Source organism: Staurois parvus, unplaced genomic scaffold, assembly GCF_062004578.1.
Source record: "Staurois parvus isolate SC_StPar_1 unplaced genomic scaffold, SC_StPar_1.0 ptg000006l, whole genome shotgun sequence".
Classification (NCBI taxonomy): domain Eukaryota; kingdom Metazoa; phylum Chordata; class Amphibia; order Anura; family Ranidae; genus Staurois; species Staurois parvus.
In genome coordinates, this window is record NW_028317802.1 from 13,927,455 (window position 1) to 13,939,492 (window position 12,038).

At 41.6% G+C, this 12,038-nt stretch overlaps 1 protein-coding gene across 1 annotated transcript in view; it reads right to left on the minus strand.

Annotated features, from left to right (window-relative positions):
* LOC149474368 (uncharacterized) overlaps positions 1–12,038 on the minus strand; it is a 113,416-nt gene that overhangs the window by 24,567 nt on the left and 76,811 nt on the right. The window contains exons 2-3 of the mRNA XM_089667665.1: positions 9,594–9,830; positions 6,839–7,144 (exon numbers count right to left, since the gene is read on the minus strand). Of these exons, the coding sequence (XP_089523791.1) occupies positions 6,839–7,144; positions 9,594–9,830 (543 nt within the window). The remainder of the gene's footprint in view (positions 1–6,838; positions 7,145–9,593; positions 9,831–12,038) is intronic.

Genomic DNA, 12,038 nt, shown 5'->3' on the forward strand with positions numbered 1-12,038 from the left:
AGTAGAACATAAAGTGGCATCGTATGCAGACGATATGTTATTTTATGTTGTAAATCCCAGAGTAATTTTGCTTTGCCAAACCTAATGCGAACATTAAAATATTATTGAGAGCTATCAAACTTTTAAAATGAATCTTTTAAAATCTGAGATTTTAGATATTAACCTCCCTGGCTGTAATCCAAAGTGTGGCTCGGGGTTAACTTTCAGTACCAAAAGCGGTAACCCCGAGCCACACTTGGGATTACACTGCAGCGTTGCTCCTGCGATCCCTCAAGCCTTACCTTGTCCTGCAATCCCGCGATGTCCTCCCGCTGCATCCCCGGCCATGTCCTCCAGCCAATGCCAGCATCTGTCTTCCGGGTTTCATTCTCTGTGGGATGTACGGGGGGTGGAGTCAGCGGGAAATTCAAAAAAGTTATGTGATGTACACTCAATACATTGTAATCTATTAGTATTACATTACTGTATCAATACATTCCACCTCAGTTTTGTCCCTAGTGCTTTGTCCAGTTCCCTGCCTGCAGTTTTACCAGTCTTTCTGCCTGGAAACTTGAAAACGTCCATGGCATCCAAAATGTGTCCCTGTAGGCCAAAAGCAGTTTTGGATCAGCTAGAAGACAGCAAAAGTGAATTAGAAGCACTTGTAGAATTGAGCGATAGTGATTCATGGGGAAATTCGGCATCAGACACTTAAAGTGAGGACAGCGACTATTCTGCGACTGAGCTAATTGATGTGCAAACTTGGTGCGCTGTTGACTGTGGTATGGATAAGGCAGCGCTCTCAAGATTCCCATTTATTGGAGCAGCTGGTATGAAAGTAGACATCGAACATGACAACCCCTTGGCATACTTACAATTATTTCTGACCAATGAGGTTATTGAAAAAATTGTTACTGAGACAAACCGGTACCAAGAGCAACAATTGGCTTCTCTGCATTGGAAGTTTCCAAGAAGCAGAAAGTGTTAACCAGTGACCAAAGATGACATTTGGAAATTTCTGGGCCTAATAATTCTTCAGGGAGTGGTGGGGAAACCCCTGCAGAAGTAGTATTGGACAACTAATAAATTACTTGCCACTCCATTCTTTGGTACCGTCATATCAGAGTACAGATTTTCCCTGATCATGACATTTTTACACTTAGAAAACAACGAAGAATTTGACAAAACTACTCATCCTGCATCAAAACTAAAGAAAATTTGGGAAGTATCTCTATGATTCTAAAGAATTTTCATCTGAGCTATGTTCCAGAAAGAGATATCAGCATAGATGAAAGTCTAATGGCCTACAAGGGAAGGCTCAGCTGGGTACAATACATTGCATCAAAGAGAGCACAATTTGGTGTAAAATGCTACATGCTATGCGAACCGTCAACTGGCTACATTCGGAATTAAGTGATATACATTGGAAAAGGAAGAATATTCAAAACAAAATACAGCAACTATGGAATGGCAACATCTTTCTTTCACTAATTGAGCCATTGCTAAATCAGGGCTATTGTGTAACAACCTACAACTTTTATACATCTCCTGAACTTTATGAGTTTCTTCTGCAAAACAAAACCGATGCCTATGGAACCATTAGGGCTAACCGGCGCGACATGCCGCCAATGTTTGGCAATAAGAAGCTGAAGACTGGAGAAATAGTTGCCTGGCAGAAAGGCAAAATTATGGCGTGACAAGAAAGATGTGTGCCTAATGAGTAAGTTTCATAATACCTCCACTGTTATGGTAAGCACAAAAGGTGGGAAAGAAATCATGAAGCCACAAGTAGTGATAGGTGAGAGGTGTCGACAGACTAAGCAATGACATTCTACCCAGCAATGAGGAAACAGCAAAAGAAGTACTACAAGAAGATCTTCAGGAATCTTCTTGATCAATGCTTGTGGAATGCCTACATTCTGCTAAAAAAAAGAAGAATGACAAGCCTGTGATTTATTCGGACTTCATTTGGAAAATTGCCGAAAGTATCTTTGTGAACCACCAACAACAAACACCATCAATGGCTGTGAATAGAGGTTGTCGTGCTGTTGGCGTTGTCAACCCGGGAACGCCTGACTGGTCAACACTTCGTGGACTATATCCCACCAACCGAGAGGAAGTCAGCTCCTACTAGGATGTGCATGGTTTGTTGCTCGAAGCAAGATGACAGTAGAAGGAAAATTAGAAACCAGGTTCCATTATCCTGATTGTGACATCGGACATTGTGCAGTCCCATGTTTCAATTTTTCATACCCGGGAGGTTTACTAAACCAATATGTAGTATCTAGTAATATTACACCTTTGTTTGGACAAATGTCAATATTTTTGGTTTGATTACATTATTGAATTAAATGTATTATAATATTTTTTTTATAATTATTTATTATATTATAATTTATGATTTCATGTTTCAAACGTTATCATACCTGGGATGTTTACTAGATTCTTGTTTGGACAGATTTAAAATGAGTTATTCCTAAGCCTACAATATAAAACAACAAATTTCCATGCAAAACAATGTACCGCTTTGACATTCAAAAATACTGACATAATCAGACCGCCAGGGAGGTTAATATACTGAAAGTATTACCTTTTAAGTGGCAAGATAAAGAATTAAAGTACATAGTAGTAAAGTTAACCCTATCACTCAAGAGTATATACCAAGCGAACTACATACCACTATTGAATGAAATAAAAGAGGAATTGAGGAAAATGTCAAAAAGGATCATGTTCCTGGCTAGGAGGAATTAATATGGTTAAGATGGGGATACTTCCTAAAATCTTGTACACATTTCAAATGCTTCCAATTTACTTGCTGCAAGTGTATTTTAGGGTATTAAAAGGAATGATAAAGAGATATACTGTATATGGGCAAATAAAAAAACAAGGGTGAAATATGAGGTCCTGTGTAAGGATAAAATAAATGGGGACTAAATATGCCGGAGATTAAAAGATACTACTGTGTAGTAATTATATCATGAATAATGGAATGGGTGTATAATCCACAAGGGAAATGTTTGGTAGGGATTGAACTAACACTGAGTGAAGCACAATTAGAGTTATTTCGGTTCCACTCAGTATGGTATGTTTTCTGAAAACACTAGTACTCTAACAAAGAATGTATTTAGCGTATGGGATTTAGTTCACAAACAAAATGGATGGGAGTATAATTCACCATTAATACCATTGTTGGGAACAAATTATTTCCCACACGGGATGAGCACTATAGCAGGAACTTGAATTAAAGATAGGAATGAACAATCAAAAGATATGAAAAAGGGAGAGTTAACCACTTGCCTACAGGGCACTTACACCCCCTTCCTGCCCAGGCCAATTTTCAGCTTTCAGCGCTGTCACACTTTGAATGACAATTGTGCGGTCATGCAACACTGTACCCATGACATTTTTATAATTTTTTGAGACAGATAGAAATTTCTTTTGGTGGTATTTTATCACCTCTGCGGTTTATTTTTTGCTAAAACAAAAAACCACTGAACATTTTGAAAAAAAAAGTTTTAGTTTTTGTTATAAAATTTTGTAAATAAGTGATTTTTTTCCTTCACTGATGTGCGCTAATGAGGCTGCAGTGATGGGCACTGATAGGCTGCACTGATGGACACTGATAGGTGGCACTGATGAGGAGGCACTGATGGGCATTGACATCACTGATCACTGTCATCACTGATGGGCACTGAAAGGCAGCACTCAAATGGCACTGATAGGCGGCACTGACTGGCAGCACTGATATGTAGCACTGACTGGCAGCTCAGATGTGCACTGATAAGTGGCATTGATGTGCACTGGTAGGCACTGATATGTGGCACTGATGGGCACTGGCAGGTGGCATTGATGAGTACTGACAGCTGGCACTGATGGACACTGACAGCTGGCACTGCTGGGGCTACACAGATCATCAGGGCACACTGATCATCAGTGCCCTGATGATCATTGCACATGTCCCCTCTGAGGAATGGCGATTACCGGCTCTTCTCTCCTCTCGAGCTGTCAGCGTGACAGCTCGTGAGGAGAGAAATGCCGATAAACGGCATTTCCCTATTTACATGTGATCAGCTGTGATTGGACACAGCTGATCACATGACCAAGCCGACATCTTTGGCTCTTTCCATTGATCCGTTGTGATCGAGGGACACAGCGCACCACCGATCGTTGCGCGCTCCCGAAGCCGTGCATGTGCGGTTGGAATTGAAGGACGTCATATGATGTCCTCCCAGAACGAGAGAACTGCCTTGTGCCTGTCAAAACCTAAAATGGTGGGCAGGAGGCTGTTAAACATTTTACAAGAGTTGAACCAGAAAAGGGATTTGTTTCAGATTATGGATGAATGTCGGTATTATCAACTGAGATATTTTGCTGTATCACTTCCACAGCCACAGAGAGGTCGAAAATTTGTATCCATTAGAGCAATTATTGAACTTAAAGTGAACACAAAAACATTGCACTTCACGCATTTATAAGACACTTTCTATAATTGCTGAACTGGTTGTTTCACTGTATATGGTGTGGGGTTAGCTCAGGTGGGGGATCTCCTTCCCTGGGAAAAAGGTAGACCGCACAGCAGGCTTTCGTCAAAATCTGACTGGTTGTCAGTTTTATTTAAAAGGTTTGCAAAAATATCAAAATAAACAAAACATCAAAATAAACCCTTGCCATCCAGGCACTAACTAAACAGGAGACATTTCCTCTCTCAGAGGTGAAGGACTTCTCCCTGTTACCCAAAACAAAACAAAAACAAACCTTTTCTTGTAGGTATAGTACACACAGACAGCTCTCTCAGAATACCTCTCTGAGTCCCAGGCCACGAGCAACTCCTTGCTCCAGCCCTGCCTCCTTTATACCACCTGTTGGTGGTCATCAGTGGAGCACAAACTCCGGTCCGGAACCACCTCTGCCATTGTGGCCCCAAAAACCCGGAGTGGACTCCACCTTACACCTCACAGTATGACCTCATATGACACATATCGTCCATCCATCACTTTGCCGTTCATACTCTCACAATGGGTAAATGGGAAAAAGAGTTGAAAACACAGTTGCGTGAGCAGCAGAAAAAGAAAATATTTAGGATTGCACATGGGGGTTGTCGATATGAACACAGTGGAGATGAATTATACATTTATAGCAAGATGGTATGTTACACCCAGTAGAGCTCATAACTTACATTCAGAGAATTCACTGTTTTGCTGGAGGGGGTGTTGGAAGGAGGGCACAGTGGTACATGTAGGGTGGGACTATCCCACTATACAAGAATTTTGGCAGATAGTAGGTCAACAAATAATAGAGATTGTAGGAGAGGGTATGTCCAAAGATCCATGGGTGTGCTTATTCCAGAACACTGACCTAACAGTAAAACAGTATAAGAATACAATGACACCTCATTTAATTAATGCTGTAAAAGGGTTGATCCCTAAGTTCTGAAAGGCCCAGGAGACCCCTAAACTAAAAGATTGGATAAAGAGGGTAGAATATGTAAAAAGGAAGAATTATATTACAGTGGAGAAGATAAAATGGGTAAATTCATAAAAATCTGGGAAAGATGGTGTGAATTTAAATCTACACAAAGGTTTGCAGATTTGATGGTATAGAACAAGGCTATTGAATTAAAATTCAATCCGGTCACTAAAATTTTCTTCTGACCGAGGTCCGAATAGGGTGTGCCCATCAGTGTGCCTTCTTACATTAGGTGTTGCCATCAGAGTACAACATTACATCATGTAATGCCATCACATCAGGTGTGCCCATCAGAGTGCTCTTTTATATCAGTTGTCCCCATCAGGGTTCCCCTTTACATCAGGTATCCCCATCACTGTGCTACCTTACATCAGGTATTCCCGTCAGCGTGCCCCTTTACGCTTAAAGTACCCCTTTCCATCATATTTCCCCATCAGAGTGCCCCTTTACATCCTATTCCCCAATCAGAGTGCCCCTTTCCATCACATATGCCAGTTAGACTACCCCTTTCCATCACATGTGCCCGTCAGAGTGCCCCTTTCCACAGTATGTGCCCATTTGTGCCCCCTTAACATAATGTATGCCCATCAGAGTGCCCCTTAAAATAAAATGTGCCCGTCAGAGTGCCCCTTAACATAAAATAAGGGACATGCTGTTGGGCACATGTTATGTTAAGTAGCACTCTGACAGGCACATTTATATTAAGGGGCACTCTGATGGGTACATTTTATGTTAAGGGCCACTCTGATGTGCACATTCTATGTTGGGCAGGGAGTGGGAGCCAGAGAGACAGTGAGCTGCAAGGGGCGGGATGCACACGCAATGCCGTGTTGCCGTGTCAAATGCCCTGCTCAGCAGCAGATCTGTCACTGCAGGCTGGTGGTCCAGAAGGGAGCGCTTCTGGGGCCGTTCTCAGACCACGGTCCACCATTTAGTGACCCCTGGTGTAGAAGAATAGAGAGAAAATGGGAACGAGTAGAGGGAGAGAGATAGTGGTAAGAGGTTTGGAGGAGAAATTAAGGTGTGAAGGAGGAATAAGAAGAACTTACAAAAAGGGAGGTCATAGATGGGGGGGGGGGGGGTTGAGTTATGGTTATGGAAAATTTGTAACAAACTGTAGATGATTATGTATTAAAATGTTGTCGGGTATTTTAAGATGTAATTAATCAAAACATAATAAAAAAACTTTGTAAATTGAGCCTAATGGGGCACATCTGGGACAAATAGAAAAATGATATATCTACAGTACATTGTCCATGGAAACCAAGCAAATGGTTTCTTTTTAATTTTATTAAGTGCAAATTAAATCTGCGAATGTATTTAATTGCCATTGCTAACATTAATTTCCTATTTTTTCTGTTTTTTAAATAATCATTATAGTTTTTCAACACACCTTTGATGGTAATGAGATGTATAGTCTTCCCTATATGGTCAGAAAAATGGCATTCATATTTCCCAGCATCTTCAAATGCCACAGGTAACAGTTTTATTGCTGAGCCCATGAAAAATTCCAGACGGCTTTGAAAGTTCTGCACACTTATTATTTTGTTATTTTCGATTATTTTAATTGTTGCTGTACTTTGTAAGTCAGAAGAGATCCACTTCCATTGGAAACTACTGGCTTTGGTGAGTCTTTTACAGTACATCAGCAATTCATTCCCAACCAATCGAAACTTCACCAGTTCTTCACCTGTAGACCCTGTAATCAAGTAAGCAACAACAATTCAAACACAAGTTCTAATAATAAATGTGAGAAGTGAAAACGTTTTTTATGACTTCCCATTTTTTGTGCTATTTATAAAAGATACAGTACTTCTCACATTTAATTTCAAGTTCTTCTGTACACTTACCAACTTTGGAAAAGTTTTAGCTTATAGTAAACATGGTACAAGCCTATACCATTTGTTACCATCAGTAAACATGATTTGTAGATCAAGAGCTGTAAGCCACTGATGGCTTATGCAAATCTTGAATATTTCTGCAAGATTGTTTTATTATTTAAAACATACTTCAAAAAGCAAGCTTCTTCTGTGCCTGCACAGTGTTCCCGATAGAGTAGTCCTGAAACCCTAAAAATAGGCTCACATGCTAAGAGTAACTAATTCTCTGGATGCAGTTTCTGGTTTCCCCCTTCCACTTCCTGTGTTTTATTATTTTTTATTGTACCCTAATTGTGGAGAGAAACCTCACTAACCAATACATAATAGTATAAGGATTAGGAAGCGGAAAAAGCAGCACAGAACCATCAGTTAGTAACGTGGAGCCTCTTAGCATACCAGAACACCCCTGTTTTTTGGCAATATCACAACACAGTGTAAATCTGGCCTTAGGGGTCCATGAGTTAAGAAGTGGGAGGGAGGGAGGGAGTACAAGCAGAAAGAGGTGTCTGCTCTATGAGGAGGGGTCTAAAGCTGGCCACAGCCATTAGAAGTTGTTTGAACATGCAGACATAATAACATTCAACCCTCAGGCTTATCAAACAGTTGGCAGGTCCACAAATATGTACCTTCAGTCATGCATGCATGTTCACAGATATAAGGTTTTTGTCCATTCAATACAGAACTGGTTAGGTTGAATTGCTATCATCTAGTATAGGCAGAGTGACATGAGCAGTAGTGAATACTGACTAAGGATGATTGCTGTTAATAAGGATGAACTTGAATGGAGGAAAAAGATGGCCGGCACAAATTACTGGAAGATCTGGGGAAAATTAAGCAGTAGTAAGGGACAAATTAGTAATCAACTAAAAACAACCTCATAGACCTAACCTGTCTGCTAAACATGTTTAGAGATGGTGAGCTAGATACCTTCTAGTACACCATCCTCCATACCCATAGCAGCATTGACCCATAAGAGGCCAGGAGTACGTACATTGCAAGGCCTTGCAATTCTACATGGTTTCAGGTCAGGACTCCAACAGTCTAGGCAAACACTTGTGGTGCAAGTAACATGGGAGTAACACGTTCCATAGAGGGGTCTGCTTTTCACCACCACTCTCCCCATGACTGCCACCACTCCCAACTCAACCAGGATTACACTGCATACCTTATATTCAGGACCTATGTAGTGTATTATGAGTCACACCCATCCATCTATCTGCAGCCTAATATTACCCACTTCTTACAAGCTTGTGCTTTAGAAGCTGCAGCAAATAAGATACAGCCCACCTCATTTCTTGGCTGGAAGACATACAGCATCTTCAAAAGCCTTCCTCTCCAGCCTTGCTGTCCTTGGCCTGCCCCTCCATTGTATTTCAGTCCTTTCAGTCCTGGAAGCTTTGCATCGCATGTGGTTATTATTTAGAGCAGTCTGCTGGCAAATGCAGTCTACCTAAAACACCTAGTCCTACAGACTGACATCCGCCCATCAACTACTCTCAAGATCCAGCCCATTGCTTACATCAGTGTTGAGGGCTCTTAAAAGGTGTACTGAGCAGGGTCCTGCATAAGCTTCCTTCTACCACCTCCCACCAGCCATGATCTGCCTGCACTGGATAGCACAGAGACTCAGTGAAGATAACAGTGGGTCTAAAATTATGGGTTTAAAATAAGATTCAGGTATCTAAAGAAAAGTGAACTGTTTTATTTAAAAATGTTGATGAGGAGAGGAGGAATGACTGGGGAAGTCACAATATAAGCCTTAAAAACTTCAGCTTTAAAGCTAGTGGCTCAGCACAACTACCAAGAAACTAGCACTTTCAAAAGTAAGAGTTAAGTAATTGAAGTCACTAGCTCCCAATTTTGGGACGCTAAGAAAACTGGAAGTATCTCAGATTGCATAAACTAACTCTACTGAATATTCTATAATAAATTAAAGCCATATACTCCTGTTTGCAAAGAACAACTTGAAACTAGTATAATTCTACCTTATTGGATGCAAAATCACATTCCTTCTTCCTCTGCATATAAAAAAATGTGGGAATTTTAAAGACAGATATGTCTTTTTAAATATGTACATATTGTATTTCTACAGCCTATATGGATTGTGGCTTTTTAGTGTTTAATAATATTTTTTCTATCCATTATAAAAAAAATATTTGCTAATGAGTTCCTCTTTTAATCTTTTTATGAATACAGGAAATATCAGCCATGGGCAAAGGGCAATTTTTAGAAAAGGTGTATTTGAAACAAATTATGCTAGATACTTACTTTTATTTAACTCAAGGGATGTTACAGAAATAATATTGTTGTCAGAGACACATCGATATATCCCCCTATTATTCTCTGAAAAGTCAAATATTTGAATGTATACTGTATCCATAAAGAAAAATTCATTCATGTTTTTCCTTCTTTCAAAAGATCCAGAGAAAGAGGGTTTTCCAGGCATTGAGGAATGACATGCAAGAGTTATGTCGGCTCCCAGTGGCAAATACTTCTTTTCAGGTTCTACACAATAAATAACAAAATGCATGGAAGAAAATAAGCATTATTAAAGAAAACAGCAACTGAGCAGTCTTTGGCAGTTATATGATCAGTATAAGGATATATGAAAATCCAAATCCAGCAAAAATATTTAATTTAATTTTGGGTACAGCAAAAGTTTACAACTAAACTCTTTTTATTGAATAAGTATTGGCAATAATGTGAAAACTTTTCTGTTTCTGTCTCAATGTTTTTGTTGAATTTCATTAAATGTACCACCATAGGTTTATATTACCATGAATTCTCAATTGACATTTACAATGTAAAACAAATAAAAACAAAAAATATGTAGCAGTCAACAGAGAATGAAAAAAATAAAGTTCTGAGGTTATCTGTTGTATATCTGATGATGTCACATATCTTGAGTATTCAAATTAGGCAAACTAAAAGAAAGAAACTTGAGATCTACATCCGGAAAATACAGAACTTCTTGTCTTAGGAGAACATGACCAGTAGGTGAAGTTTATAGGGTGACAATGAGAAGAAGGTTTAGTGGCTATGAGGCAGGTAGGAAAATACACCTTAGATTGTATGCCCCTTGAGGGTTAGGGACTGATGTGAATATACAATATACAATATATGTATGTAAAGTGCTGTGTAAATTGATGGCGCTTTATAAGTGCTTGTAATAAATAATAATATCAGAGAAAAAGATAAGTTTTCCTTCACATGGAAATAATTAGAGATGAGCGAAGAAATGAAAAATTCGATTCGACTGATTCGGCGAATTCGTGGACAATATTCGATTCGAGTCGAATAAATTCGCTGTGAATTTAACTTAAAAAAGGGTGTTTCTAGGCTTCAGAGAGACTTAATATTAGTGCAGAACACTGTACCTTTAATTTAAATGCCCTTGGAGTCTGCTGGGGAAGAGAAATAATACTGTCAGTCAGTATGACATGCAGATGAGTGCCGTCGATCTTAGAATCACCGCACACTTCACTCATTTGGGCAGTCACGGGGCCAAAACCAGAGTGTGGAGCCACAGTGTGGCGGTGGAGGCAGCAGCAATGGGAGGCCATACAGCACCCTATGACAAAAATGGAAACCACCAGCAGTGTGAGGAGACCTGAAAGTGGCACATGGCAGAGTGTGGCGATAGAGACAGCAGCAATGGGAGGCCGTACAGGGACCCATGACACACTCTGGACCTGGCAGCAGCATGAGGAGGCGGTACAGGGGCCCATGACAGATTACGGGCCTGGCAGCAGCATGAGGAGTCGGTACAGGGGCCCATGGCAGATTACGGGCCTGGCAGCAGCAATGGGAGGCCGTACAGGGACCCATGACACACTCTGGACCTGGCAGCAGCATGGGGAGGCGGTACAGGGGCCCATGACAGATTACGGGCCTGGCAGCAGCATGAGGAGTCGGTACGGGGGCCCATGACACACTCTGGACCTGGCAGCAGCATGAGGAGGCGGTACAGGGGCGCATGACAGATTACGAGCCTGGCAGCAGCAACTTGGACAGGAGGACGTTCAGCTTCTGCACCGTCGGGTGCGTGCTCGCAAACTGTTGTCTCTTGGAAACGGATTCCAAGAAAGACTGCTGACGGAATCCGTGAAGAGGAGTAGCAGGAGAAGGAGCATCTGAACGAGCGGAATATGCCAACAAGCGACAACAGTGGCCCATGACAGATTACGGGCCTGGCAGCAGCATGAGGAGTCGGTACGGGGGCCCATGGCAGATTACGGGCCTGGCAGCAGCTATGGGAGGCCCGTAATCTGCCAGCACCCTATGACAAAAAATGGAACCCACCAGCAGTGTGAGGAGACCTGAAAGTGGCACATGGCAGAGTGTGGCGATGGAGACAGCAGCAATGGGAGGCCGTACAGGGACCCATGAGAGACTCTGGACCTGGCAGCAGCATGAGGAGGCGGTATAGGGGCCCATGGCAGATTAGGGGCCTGGCAGCAGCTATGGGAGGCCCGTAATCTGCCAGCACCCTATGACAAAAAATGGAACACACCAGCAGTGTGAGGAGACCTGAAAGTGGCACATGGCAGAGTGTGGCGATGGAGGCAGCAGCAATGGGAGGCCGTACAGGGACCCATGAGAGACTCTGGACTTGGCAGCAGCATGAGGAGGCGGTATAGGGGCCCATGGCAGATTAGGGGCCTGGCAGCAGCTATGGGAGGCCCGTAATCTGCCAGCACCCTATGACAAAAA